Genomic DNA, 13836 nt, shown 5'->3' with positions numbered 1-13836 from the left:
TTGTTTTGAACGCGGCATCTTTTCCAATTTAGACGTGACACCACCTATGATTGGTTGTTGTTCCTGACTGACGTATAACGTAGACGGTGCAGTCTATGAAAGCGGAAGTCTTCTTCTGACGACATTTGTTTTGAGAAAAAAAAAGGCTAGTGGAAGAAAAATGGAGCCAAAGGCTGAGACTAGTCACAAGGTAAGCGCAATGTATTGACATTGAAGTTTAGATTTCGTCTTCGTCTGATTGATTCGGTCTGTATTAAAAGGCCACCAACTAAACAAACTCGGTTATCACCATTGTAGATAGACTATCACCTTCACAACAAAGTCGTGTGATATTTGGGGACGCTGACGTAACTACAGTAACAGTTAGCTAGCTAAGGTTATAACAACAAACAAGCTAACTTCATAATTATTTCCAGATTCAATTGATATTTGCTGTTGTAATATATTACTTGTTCAATAAATTGGTCACGAGAAATATCATCATAGCTGTGCTATTTTCCACGGCAGACTTCAATATGTAAAGCAATAAGCACTGCTGGTTCTCTAACAGCTACTAATAGTAGTTAGACCTGTTTACAGTGAAGAAAGGGTCCAGAGACCGAGGATCCCATTCCATAGAATTAGCATCGTAAACTTCCCTGTGAATGTGATTACGGTATCTAACTAACTAAACGTTTGAGCAGTTCGTTGGTGGAGGATGGCTTATGTAATATTTCACCTGAATTGATGTCGCAGCTGGCAAATTATTATTGATTATACATTTCGGGTAATATACAGGATAGATATGATGGTATATTGTATTTGTATGGAAGCTAGCTAGATCTATCCAATTGGGTTCAGTCAGTTTAAGACACAAATCAAGTGTTATTTGTCACATGCGCCGAATACAATTGGTGTAGACTTTACCGTGAAACGCTTGCTTACAAACCCTTCCAACAATGCCGAGTTAAAAAAAAAAACACAAGAGGAATAAAATGCACAGGAATGGAGCTATAGACAGGGAGTACCAGTACCAAACACTACCAGGCAGGCACCCCTGGCAGGTCACTGTGCGAGTGACTCAGAGTTCATGTGACTCTATTTTGTAGGCTACAGTAAAGTCCGCTAACTCATCCTCTTTGGGATGTCATATGATTGTCATTCACCACCCTATTCCCACTCGATCACACTTTTTGATTCATTGCACTGGAATCCATGACATGACATTTTGCCATTAGTTTTCACAGCATATTATATTAATAGCATATGTTGTTTTGTCACACAGCTGGTGTTTGAGAAGGAGGGGGTTTACCTTCACACCAATGCCAAGAGGAGCAACCAGGACACCACAATCCCAGGATTCATCCGTATAGTGGAACGGGTAAGTTGGGCTTCTCCCATAGACACCATATTTACAGTGAGCTCCAAAAGGGGTGGGTATAATTTGTGGAACGTTCCAAAATGAGTCTGTCCAAAAACTAAGTAAAGTACAAGGAGGTTGCCAACAAACAATGCATACAAAGTAGCATGATCAATTCACCTAGCTAACTATCTGCCGAATAGGCATCAGCTCACCACGTAGCTTATACTTAATGTTTGACCCTAGACTACCAGAGTGAGGACAGACATTTTTTGTGAAAAACTTAATGAAATAGCCCACTCCCTACCCGGTATCTTATTCAGCCACTATACAACTTTGTATGCATTGTTTGTTGGCAACTTTGTTATTTACAATGTTTTTGGGACAGATTCCTGTTGGAACCTTCCATAAATTATACCCACCCATCCAAAAGTATTGGGACAGTGACACATTTATTGTTGTTTTGGCTCTGTACTCCAGCTCTTTGGATTTGAAATGATACATTGAATATGAGGTTAAGGTGCAGACTGTCAGCTTTAATTTTAGGGTATTTTCGCCCGCTTAGGAGTTACAGCAGGAGTTTTTTTAGGGGACCAAAAGTATTGGGACAAATTCACTTATGTGTATTAAAGTAGTCAACATTTTAGTATTTGGTCCCATATTCTTAGCATGCAATCATTACATTAAGCGTGTGAACCTACACATTTATTGGATGCATTTGCTGTTTGTTTTGGTTGTGTTTCAGATTAGATTCAGATTTTGTGCCCAATATAAATTAATGGTAAATAATGTATTTTGTCATTTTGGAGTCACTTTTATTGTAAATAAGAATACAATATGTTTCTAAACACCTCACATTATTGTGGATGCTACTATGCTCAAGGATAATCCTTAATGAGTTGTGAGAAAGTTAGAGGCATGAATGTCATATCCCCTCAAATGCTAACATCTCCTGTTACTGTAATGGTGAGAGGTTAGCATGTCTTGGGGGCATGATAACTTTCTAACTCATCATTGTATAAGGTGCTGGAGTAGAAAGCCAAAACAACAACAAATTGTCACTGTCCCAATACTTTTGGAGCTCACTGTATATGAAAATATTGCCTCCCCGAGTGGCACAGCGATCTAAGGCACTGCAGTGCTAGTGGCGTCACTGCAGACCCGGGTTCGATGCCAGGCTGTGTCGCAGCCAGCCGTGACCTGGAGACCCATGAGGCGGTGCACAATTGGCCCAGCGTCGTCTGGGTTAGGGGAGGGTTTGGATGGCTGGGATGTCCTTGTCCTATTGCGCTCTAGTGACTCCTTGTGACCGGCCGGGCACATGCGCGCTGACATCTGTCTCCAGCTGGATGGTGTTTCCTCCGACACGTTGGTGAGGCTGGCTTCTGGGTTAAGAGAGCAGTGTGTCAAGAAGCAGTACGGCTTGGCAGGGTCATGTTTCGGAGGACGCATGGCTCTCGACCTTCGCCTCTCCCGAGTCCGTACGGGAGTTACAGCGATGGGACAAGACTGTAAGTGTATATCACGAAAAAGGGGTAAAAAGTACAAATAAAATTAAAATATGACTATTGGTTGATTGAAAACAAATTCTAGTCATATTCAAAGTGTACTCATCCCTGTGGTGGAAGACTTTGTCATCAGTAACTTTGTTTTGCTTCCTTTAGTCAAACACATAGGCCTATAGACCATATACAGTGTTAGGCTATCACACATTATTCTGGACTAGACTAAGGTGTTTGTCTATGTTTACAGGGTGGGGAGCCAGCTTTGGAGTGGAGCGCACTAGAGGACGAGGGCCGCAATGCGGCAGCTGTATTCTACACTAAAAAGGTGAGCGCTTGTTTAGTACACTAGTGACACGAATCACCGTTTTCTTCATGTTCTTTATATACGGCCTGTCTTCCTGTTAGGATGGAGAAGGAGGGGTGGAGGACACCAACTTTGACCCTGGCTACGAGCCAGACTGGGCAGTCATCAGCACAGTGAAGAGAGACCGAGTCAGAGAGCACCCCCCTGTCAAAGAGACAAGTACGTAGACTTTTATAACTTGCCTTCTGCGTTTGTAGTTCTCATACTAGGCTATACTCACAAGATGTTGATGTCTCCCCCTCTGTTCCCAGGCCAGTGGTCGTTCTCCCTGCCTCTGTCGGAGCTGTACTCTCTGCGACGGTCCCGTTTCTCCCTGGGCCGTAACTTCCTGGTTTTTACTAGCAGGGGTGGCCATCCCCTCCCTCCTCTGCACTTCCACAGGGGGGGCACCAGGGAGCTGTTGAGGGCCCTGCACCGTTACATCATCCTGGCCCCGTGAGTAGCAGCAGACAGCCAGCTCTCCCTCTCTCTCTCTCAGATCAATGCCTCAGAGGTATTCAAGGCATTTCACTGGCATATAACTTGACTCTGAACAGTAGAGTTTAGCAGCTGTTGTACCCAACCCCCTTTCTACATACATTTTGAAGCGTCTTTTTCATACTTTCTCTCTCTTTCTTGCTAGTGTTTTCTTTTATTCTGAGCAGTCGCTGTCTGTGTCTCTTACTATCTGCCTGACTGTGTTTTTCTGTTGTTTTAGATCACCTGTAGATGGTCGTCTCTTCCTAGCGTATCCCCATGACTCTGGGGCTCTCTCTCAGTCCTTTGATGAGCTGCACCTCTTTGACGATGGAAGCTCTGACCTCGTCTCTGTAAGTCTTCTGTTTTGTGTGCGCTATTCTTTGAGAAGATGTAATGTGTGTGTTAATAATGATATTAATCTCTTTGTTTCCAGAGGTTTATCCAGGACCCTTATGCCACCACCTTTGGGGGATTCTCCAAGGTCACCAATTTCTTCAGAGGGGCTCTACGACCACCAGATTCCCCCTTCCACCCTCGTGGCCCTCAGGACCACCATGGGCCCCCCTCAGCTGATGACGAACCAGGCTTTGAGCTCATCACCTGTGTAAGTGGGGGGGGTGGGGTTGGAGATATAAACTCATCACTAGCCCTGACATCTGTGGAGTAGATGGAGAAGAGGACCTCACTTTATATCATCCAGATGTTGGCTATAATATACGGATGGCGACGTCATCCAGACGTTGGCTGTAACATATGGGTGGCGATATCATCCAGGCGTTCGCTGTAACATACGGGTGGCGATGTCATCCAGGCGTTGGCTGTAACATACGGGTGGCGATGTCATCCAGGCGTTGGCTGTAACATACCGGTGGCGATGTCATCCAGGCGTTGGCTGTAACATACCGGTGGCGATGTCATCCAGGCGTTGGCTGTAACATACCGGTGGCGATATCATCCAGGCGTTCGCTGTAACATACCGGTGGCGATGTCATCCAGACGTTGGCTGTAACATACGGGTGGCGATATCATCCAGGCGTTCGCTGTAACATACGGGTGGCGATGTCATCCAGGCGTTGGCTGTAACATACGGGTGGCGATGTCATCCAGGCGTTGGCTGTAACATACCGGTGGCGATGTCATCCAGGCGTTGGCTGTAACATACCGGTGGCGATGTCATCCAGGCGTTGGCTGTAACATACCGGTGGCGATGTCATCCAGGCGTTGGCTGTAACATACCGGTGGCGATGTCATCCAGGCGTTGGCTGTAACATACCGGTGGCGATATCAATGGTGAGAGTTTTCTTTTTGATGGTACCAGGGGGTGGAGCTTGGCCCTAAACCAGACGTAACCAGGGGACAGCCTCTCGACAAATGGGAGGAGTTCCTGGACCCAGAGGGGCGTGTGAAGGACCCACAGCAAATCAAAGAGCTGGTCTTCAGGGGGGTAAGAGCGTACAGTATAATTCCTCTCTTGTAAAAAAACACCTGACACCATCTTCCATCCAAATGGGTTTTGCTGTACATTGTCTGCACCTTGTCATTCAAACCATCCTTCCTTTCCCTCTCCTAGGGTATCACACCATCCCTGAGGAAGGATGTGTGGAAGTTTCTGCTGGGTTTCTATCCCTGGAATAGTACTGTGAAAGAGAGGGAGGACATTCTGAGGATGAAAACGTTAGTCTCTTATTATCTTCCTTGCTTGTTATGGCTCTCTTATCACAGACTGGGACTGTTGTCTAAACGGGAGTGAGTAAATTCATCTCCTCAACCCCTCTGTGTTTCTCTGTCTTCAGAGATGAGTATTTCAGAATGAAGGTTCAGTGGAAGTCAGTCAGTGAAGAGCAGGAGATGAGGAACTCCCTCCTCAGAGGATACCGCAGCCTGATAGGTTGGTGTTGCTGTCTGTTAAACATGATCTCACGCCTCATTGGTTGACACACATTTTATGATTTGTTACTTATCTGTTCATGTTGTTTTGATTGGACAGAAAGGGACGTGAGTCGGACGGACAGACACAACACCTTCTTCTCTGGCAACGACAACCCAGGCCTGACTCTTCTCAATGACGTGCTGATGACATACTGCATGTTTAACTTTGATCTGGGTAAGCCACTTCCCTTGTCCTTACACTTGAAAGTTCAAAGCCATTGTATCACATTTCAACTGTATTTATTATCAATATCTCACACCTGACTCTCCTCTCTCCTTGTGGTTCCTGTTGTCTATCTCTTTCTCTCCCTGCAGGCTATGTCCAGGGGATGAGTGACCTCTTGGCTCCTCTCCTTTTTGTCACTCAGAACGAAGTGGAGTCCTTCTGGTGTCTGACAGGTTTTATGGAGATGGTGGTAAGCACCTTACTTTCTTGTTAAATACTCCTATATTACCACATAAGAGTGTTAAAACATAGCATTATACACTATTTTAATGTTCTCTCTCTCTCGGGCCCTCAGCACCAGAACTTTGAGGAGTCTCAGGAGGCCATGAAGCAACAGCTCCTTCAGCTCAGCCTGCTGATGAAGGCTCTGGACCCTGAGCTCCTTGACTACCTGGGTAAACAATGACTATCACTTAGTTACTGTGTTTCTCTCACACTTCACCATAACTCAAACTTGTTATTACTCAGTGAGGTAGACATTCATCAGGCAGTCAATTCTCTAATCAGCCAATTGATTATATTTGACCTTAACTCAAGGTGTGTTATGTAACTACCTGGATGCGTAATCGATTGACATAGTAAATTCTTCACATTGTTATGTTATTATGTTGTCCCTCTTTCAGACTCCCAGGACAGTGGCTCTCTGTGCTTCTGTTTCCGTTGGTTACTGATCTGGTTTAAGAGAGAGTTCTCCTTCGAGGACATCCTGTCCCTTTGGGAGGTGAGTGGGTGGATACTACTCATTAGAAACACTCGCATGTAGCCTAGGCTCTACACACTATATGGGAAAAAAAAAAAAATAGTTTTACAATATATGTAAGTAAACACACAGTGAGCGCACTGTTCTGTGCTAGGTTCTTTGGACTCGTCTGCCCTGTGAAAACTTCCATCTGCTGATGGCTGCTTCCATTCTGGAATCACAGAGGGGGGAGTTCATCGGCTCTGACCACGACTTCAACACTATTCTGAAGGTTTGTTGGAAATGTGTTTGAAGTAATTTTTCTTAATGATGTTGTCTTTTTGTTTGTGTGTACAGTACTAAGGACTGTGTATGTGTCTCTATGTGCAGCACATCAATGAACTGACCATGAAGCTGGATCTGCAGACAGTCCTACGAGGAGCAGAAGCTAACTACCTACAGCTGGCCTGCTGCAAAGTAGGAAATATCTTAGAGGAGGATACATTCATTTGGACATGATCTAGTTAACATATTGTGTATTGTCATCTAACTGATCTAACCTCTTCTCCTCTCTCCATTCCTTCTGTCTCTCAGGAGCTGCCGGTGAAGGTGCAGGAGGTCATTGGTCTGTACGTTCCCCCCAGCCCTGATGACGAGACGAGCCCAGAATCAGAGTCACATGAGACGCAGTAGCTTCTCAGCCAATCACAGGCAGCAGCTATGGAAACGAGGCAGTCAAGTAACAGCACTGCTGCTGCAGCAGCACGCCCTCGCCCTACCTACCCGTAACTCTGAAGGACAGGGTGATTGACATGAGGAGAGAAAGCCATTAACCGATATGAGGTGTTCCATATAGGAATATATACGCTCAATGGCCAGTTATTTGCTTTTATTTTTTTAGGTACACCCATCTAGGTACTGGGTCGGACACCCTTTTGCCTCCATAACAGCTTGAATTCTTCGGGACATGGACACGTTGCTCAATTGATATCAAGGGACCTAACATGTGCGAAGGAAAACATTTCCATGCCATTACTTTACCCTCCACCAGTCTGTACCGTTGACACCAGGCAGGATGGGTCCATGGACTCACGCTGCTTACACCAAATCCTGACTCTGTCGTCAGCATGATGCAACAGGAATCGTGATTTGTCGGACCAGGCAATGTTTTTCCACTCCTCAATTGTCCAGTGTTGGTGATCGCGTGCCCACTGGAGCCACTTTGTTTTTAACTGATAGGAATGGAACCCGGTGTGCTCGTCTGCTGCAATAGCCCATCCATGAAAAGGACAGAGTTCAGCGGTTCAAGATGGCGTTCTGCACACCGCTGTTGTATTGCGCCGTTATTTGCCTGTTAGCTTGCATGATTCTTGCCATTCTCCTTCGACCTCTCATCAACGAGCTGTTTTCGCCCACAGGACTGCTGCTGACTGGATGTTTTTTGTTTGTCACACCATTCTCTGTAAACCCTAGACACTGTCGTGCGTGAAAAGCCCAGGAGGGTGGTCGTTTCTGAGATACTGGAACCGGCGCGCCTGGCACCAACGATCATACTGCACTCAATGTCGCTTAGGGCACTTGTTTTGCACATTCTAACATTCAATGGAACAGTAACTGAATGCCTGTCTGCCTGCTTTTATATAGGCCATGACACTCACTGCCTGTAGGAGCTAACCATTTTTGTGAATGGTGAGGTGTACCTAATAAACTGGCCATGTATTGTATATTGGATGATATGGGGCATAGGAGAGAGTGTTTGATAATGTACTGTAGTACATGATGAGGGTTGCAGACTGTTACCATCTCTGACAGACGGGGCATTAGAGTGAACGGTGAGAGGCTGTTTTTTCATGAATGTAACTATCCCAAAATATTGAAATGATCTACATATGCAGTGCTTTGTCTTTATATAAATACCGCAATACATTTTTTTGTTTCCCTTAAGTATTTTGTGTGAATCCAAGTCATGTCCAGTCATTTATATTTCCATTTGTGTACCTGTCTCGTGACAATTTCTTTTTTTCATTTTTTTCTTCCAAATTCTTCTTTGTGAAATGCTTCTATTTTAAAACTGTCTGTTAAATTGTTTTATCCCTGTCTTTATCTCAGCCCATTTGTCCCTTTTTTAATGGTGTATCATTGTGGTCTGCATTAGTTCCACCCTGTTGTTCTCCTGTTGTTCCTTCTATCCATGCTCTCCTCTCTATTGCTGTCCTTCTCACTCGAAGTAATTCTAAATATAATATGAAGAATAATCTTACTGACAGAGCATTACAAGTACTATAAAATGCCTGCCTTGTAGAGTGTTATACATGCAGTACTATAATGTTTAAGGTTTTTAACTACTGGTATTATGTCATAACAATATTTTAATTTATCTGAAATTGCTGAATCTTACCAAATAAAGGGTACAATAACAATCAATTACTGGTGAAAGTGACTCTTTTAAAAATAATAATATTTTATTTTTTATAGATGTTGTTTACTAGCCATATGTTCCCACCAGACTGTGAGACCCCCCCCCCCCCCAATTATGTTAACCCTCCACTACCCTCCCAAACTATTCATCCTAACACTCCCATGAATCTTAATGTGTGACTGGTCCATGCCCTCTCCCTCATCTCAGTTCCATATGAAGTTTTAGACATGGTAATGCTAGTACGTGTAAGAGAGAGATCGAATTGCGAACAATGAAAGATTTACCGGAAACCTAAAATACAAGTATGTATTTGAAGTGCGGAAACTGTTGGGGTAACTGTTTGATTGTATTACTATTTATTGATTGCATTTTGTATTTTAATAATGGTATTTTATGTGTTCTGCAGCGCTCATTTGGAAAAGAGGCCTGGATCTTAATGACTTCCTGTTGAAATAAAGGTTCATTCAAATATTGTCTTGTCAGATGGTCTGTGAGTTTTGATGCTCTTGCTGTTTACACTGTAGTTATTGTTGTAAACTAATAAAGTTACGTGTAAAACACCACTCATTTGCCAGAAATGTGTCAAAAGCACTTAGTTGGTTGACTTAGTTCTGAGTGATAAAGTGTTTATCAGTTCTGTAGGATGGTTTATGCAGTGTGTTGACTGAGTGAGCAGACCCCCTTCCCCTCCCCGTCAGCAGGTGTCTGTGAGGTGAAAAGGGATCTCTGTCCTCCACTGTCCCGGGCAATGAGGTGGAAAATGAGGGGCGGAGAAACACCCCCCCCCCCCCCCCCCCCCCTCTCAAGACCGACTGGGTCGTCCATGTCTCTCCGTCCCCCTCTCTCCCTCCTTCCCTCTCTGTCTCAGTTTGAATACAGCTGCAATGTATGAATTTAGCAGGGTACTTAAACAGGCGTGCGATTTGTCACTCTGTTTCTCTTCCCCACGCCCCTCTCTGCCCTCTCTCTCTTCTGACCTGACCTCTTCTGACTCCCACAGCCAAACTCACTCTGGCTCTCATTCAAACTCAATCTGTTTTCAGTGCTAATCCAATCCCTGTTTATGGATGATGTCTCTCAACAGCCATCATCCCCTCTAATTCTACAATGGTCCCAGTGTGTTGGGGTGATTAATCTATCTTGTTGTGATTGTGTTACTGCTTGGAAGGGGTTTTATCTGGAGTGTTTGAGACCTCAGAGGAGATAAAGTCTGTTTGTTTAAATCTCAAGTCCCAGATAAGTGTGCTCTTACTAAAGAAGAATGCCTTTTGCATTCTTGGGGTTATCCAGCAAATGTGCAGCCATGAATAACACACACAGATGACTAATGATTAAGGGTGATAGAGGAATATTTCAGCAATGAAATCTCTTGACTTCGAAGAGATTCAACAAAAGGACTCAGAAATGATGCTTTGACTTTCCACAGTAAATGTTAGTAAGAAACACAAAATACATTCCAGCTAAACATTTGCATAAAACAGATACTATTTTAAAGGAAAACAACTGTATTACAACATATCTATTTGAAGGTCTGATTATAGTGATTGATTTAAAGCGGCAATCAGCAGTTGAAACAATAAGTGACTCCCCGCCCCTGTTTTGGTAAAAAGCTAAGGGATGGGGCTGTAGAAATGTAACAACTCTCAAATTCAAAGACAGAGCTATGTATGCAAGGACTGACCATCCATGATATCAATATGATAGTTTTAACCATGTTTGTTTGCATTTACTTGTTTGTTTGCATTTAACATGTTTGTTTACAACCATTGGGATAAAACAAGCTAGTATTTTGGGTTCTGATGTGCAGATTTCCCCTTTAATCAAGTAAAAATGCAAGCTAACCTTAATTTATGCTTTTGTCTTATGATATTTTAAGGCTGATTCAAGAGGTGCGTAATTGTTTCATTTTCAGTGCTTCCCAAATGTCTCTGTGAAACATAAGCCCTCGTGTGTCCCTTAAACCACCTGTAGTGACTCACTGTGTCAAATAGAATCTGAATTCACTACTTGTAAGTGTGACCCCATTGTGACCGTCAGGCGAGTCCCTGAGGAGCATGCGAGAGTGTGTCTGCTGTCCAGTGAATGTGTGAAGGGTGTATGTGTGTGCCAGAGAGAGAGGGGACCCAGCAGAAGGCCAGGGGCTGGTGTCTGACACTGATTTGTAAAGGAGACAATACGGCTCATTGACCTGCCTGCTCTACTGTCTGTTGCTCATACCTCACCCTGTCCTCCCCAGTGGATTCACTGCTCTTTAAACAGGGCGAGCAGATTGCCACAGGCTGGGGGGGTGTGGTGTGGGGGGGGGGGGGGGGGTAATGGGGAGTAGAGTGACGGGACACAGGTTGCTTTGACAATGAGATTCCTCAGAGAGTTCTGGGCACTAGAGAGAGAGAGTTTCATGCCAGAAGTTAGACATTTAGAGGCCGGAAATCTTTGTACATAGATATTAGTTCGTAGCACAATAAGTACTGTATAGCTACAAACAGGACAGGGCAAAAAGGTTTATAAAAGGATTTTGTAAAAATGCAACCATTCAACACAGCATAAACCCTCAAGTTGCTTTTCCAATTAACCGCAATTATAATCTCTAATTTCTCTATGCAGTTTATATTATTTAATGGGAAAGAATTTGGAACTTTCAGTTTGAGAAGATATATTTCCATCTTTTCTCTTTCCCCTTTAATATTGTCAACAAACAACCTACTCCTCATGTTATCCATTCCCATTGTCAGAGTTTGGAGATGACCTTTTCTCTCCTCCCTTCTCTCCCTTTCTCCCCTTCTCTTTTTCACTGTTGGGGACAAGCTGTTGCCCTGTCCCTGCGGGCCCCTCCCTCTCTTGTCTGCACCCTCTCTCCTCCCCTCCCTCTCTCCACCTGTTGATGCCATTGTTGTACAGACAGCATTGTTGTCTTTTTATTATTTTATGTCAGTCACTATGTTACCAACCTCTTTCTCTTTCATTCCCTCTTCACCACACCCTCTCTGTCACCCTCTTTCTCCGAGGGGTATAAAACCCAGCCAGAGGAGGTTCGGGCTAAGATTCACACCAGCGCCACACAGGAACACACACATACAGAGGGGCGAGGAAATAAAAGGACATCCAACATAGCAGTGACAAGAAGAGGGTTCAATTGAGTTGGATTAGTTGCAGATTTTCAGCACACATATTGGTCCTACATTCTCTCTCCTTACACTGACAGAGTAACATTGACTTGTTGTATCCCACTTTCTGGACCGAGAGGAACACAAACCCACCTAGGTAGTTGTGTGTGGGCTGAGCTGAGGGATGTCTGTGTCTGTGTCTCTGTGGTGTGAGGAGGAAGTCCGAGGCCAGCAAGGTCAGGGAGCCCAGCAGGGCCAGGCCAGGGGCCAGTCACAGCTCCGGGCCCCCTGGGACCCCAGTGTGTCTGGGCAGCGGATCATCCAAAGGCTGCTACAGGTGGAGGAGAGATATCTGCCCTCCGCCCTCTACGTCGCCCTCATTCAGAGAGAGCCGGAGCGCAGAGAGGAGCTCGCCAAGTGGGCTATGGAAGTATGAACTTTCATTCTCTGGATTCCATTTTCATCTCTTTTTTCCCCACATTAATGTCTTTGGTATACTGTGATGAGGCACTAATTGATTATCACCTGTTGGTCTCTCTACTAGGTATGCTGTGAGCGCGGCTGTGACGAAACAGTGTTTCCCCTGTCTGTCTCTATGTTGGACTGCTTCCTGTCTGCCTCCCTGTCTCTCCCTGTCTCACCCTACTGCCTGGCTGCAGCCTGCATCCTCATCGCCTCCAAACTAACAGAGTGTGACACAATCTCTGCTGACTCTCTTTGTGCTGCAGCTGAGTACAGCTTCCTGCCCTCCAACATACGGGTAGGTCACCATTTTGATATAGAGGAGAGACACTTTCAAAACTCTGTATGTGACAATATGGTGGACCTTGTGAATGCAAACCATCTCTGTATTATTATATGCATTGTATTCAGTGGGCTATATATACACTAAATGAAAATGTTTTTACACATAAACACATGTATATTGATGTTCTTGCCCTTTCATCATAAGGAGATGGAACGTGTCATCCTTGCGACTCTTCGATGGGACGTTGCTGCGGTAACCGCTCAGGACTTCATTCCACATTTCCTTCCCCCTGTAGGGGAGAGGAAGGATGGAAAGACAGACACAGAGGAGTTCTTCTCCACACTGCGTCGGCATAGTGACACCCTGGTTGCCATGTGTGTCTGCGACTACCGTTTCCTGGGAGCCCCTCCATCCCTGGTTGCTGCGGCAGCACTGAACTCTGCCCTCCGGGGTTTGGGCAACAAGGGTCCAGGTCATCTGGGTCATATGAGTGCTACGCTGGCAGAACTGTGTCAGACTGACCTGGTGAGTGCCTAGCAGTATCTCTAATATCTCTACATAGAATATCTCAACATATTGGTTGTATTACAGCCAGGAGCTGCAGTTCAACTCTATTCAATAGCAATGCTGAATGAAAGACTGATTTAGAGGTGAAAATGGGACTGGAAAGAAAGGACCACAGAACTAAGTGTTTGAGTTACAGATTGGTTGTGATATGGTTAGTGTGACTGGAAGGGTGCTGGTTTTAATCCTAATCTGTGTTTATCTTTCTTCTTTGATCACAGATGGTGTTGCAGTGTTACAGTGAATTGATAGAAGCTGCCCTCAAACAACGGCTCAGAGGTGGACTCCAAGACAGTGCCATGGAGAAGGATGGAGAAATAGAGGATGAAAGAGCAGGCACTCCTACTGATATGAGAGAGATTGATTTCTAAACACTAAATTGTGTGAGACAAAGTGCAAATCAATCAAAGTCCTGCATTTAGCTCATCAGTGAAACTGATATAAACTCTTTATGACCTCAAATGCTCTACAATTTATTATCATATTTTGAAATTACTTTA

General features: G+C 44.5%; 2 protein-coding genes across 2 annotated transcripts; both read left to right on the top strand.

Moving 5' to 3' along the window:
- The first annotated feature begins 56 nt into the window (after positions 1-56).
- Positions 57-9483, top strand: LOC139364991 (TBC1 domain family member 17-like). Its single transcript, XM_071102286.1, has 17 exons — positions 57-190; positions 1265-1360; positions 3092-3169; positions 3250-3367; positions 3460-3643; positions 3906-4017; positions 4101-4271; positions 4986-5111; positions 5238-5341; positions 5461-5555; positions 5655-5771; positions 5912-6012; positions 6118-6217; positions 6446-6543; positions 6677-6793; positions 6892-6978; positions 7096-9483. The coding sequence occupies exons 1-17, from the start codon at positions 161-163 to the stop codon at positions 7192-7194; spliced, it is 1833 nt and encodes a 610-aa protein (XP_070958387.1). The 5' UTR covers positions 57-160; the 3' UTR covers positions 7195-9483.
- A 2725-nt stretch (positions 9484-12208) lies between these two features.
- On the top strand, positions 12209-13707 carry LOC139424026 (G1/S-specific cyclin-D2-like). The gene is made up of 4 exons (XM_071175710.1): positions 12209-12454; positions 12569-12784; positions 12977-13297; positions 13558-13707. The coding sequence occupies exons 1-4, from the start codon at positions 12209-12211 to the stop codon at positions 13705-13707; spliced, it is 933 nt and encodes a 310-aa protein (XP_071031811.1).
- Positions 13708-13836: the final 129 nt, after the last annotated feature.

Source organism: Oncorhynchus clarkii, chromosome 13, assembly GCF_045791955.1.
Source record: "Oncorhynchus clarkii lewisi isolate Uvic-CL-2024 chromosome 13, UVic_Ocla_1.0, whole genome shotgun sequence".
NCBI lineage: Eukaryota > Metazoa > Chordata > Actinopteri > Salmoniformes > Salmonidae > Oncorhynchus > Oncorhynchus clarkii.
This window is presented reverse-complemented; position numbering and strand designations above follow the sequence as displayed.

Coding starts and splice junctions, on each gene's coding strand:
- LOC139424026 (XM_071175710.1), top strand. CDS start 12,209: ATGTCTGTGTCTGTGTCTCTGTGGTGTGAGGAGGAAGTCCGAGGCCAG. Junction 12,455..12,568: donor TCGCCAAGTGGGCTATGGAA/GTATGAACTTTC, acceptor TCTCTCTACTAG/GTATGCTGTGAGCGCGGCTG. Junction 12,785..12,976: donor TCCTGCCCTCCAACATACGG/GTAGGTCACCAT, acceptor TTTCATCATAAG/GAGATGGAACGTGTCATCCT.
- LOC139364991 (XM_071102286.1), top strand. CDS start 161: ATGGAGCCAAAGGCTGAGACTAGTCACAAG. Junction 6,013..6,117: donor CAGGTTTTATGGAGATGGTG/GTAAGCACCTTA, acceptor TCGGGCCCTCAG/CACCAGAACTTTGAGGAGTC. Junction 6,979..7,095: donor TACAGCTGGCCTGCTGCAAA/GTAGGAAATATC, acceptor TCTGTCTCTCAG/GAGCTGCCGGTGAAGGTGCA.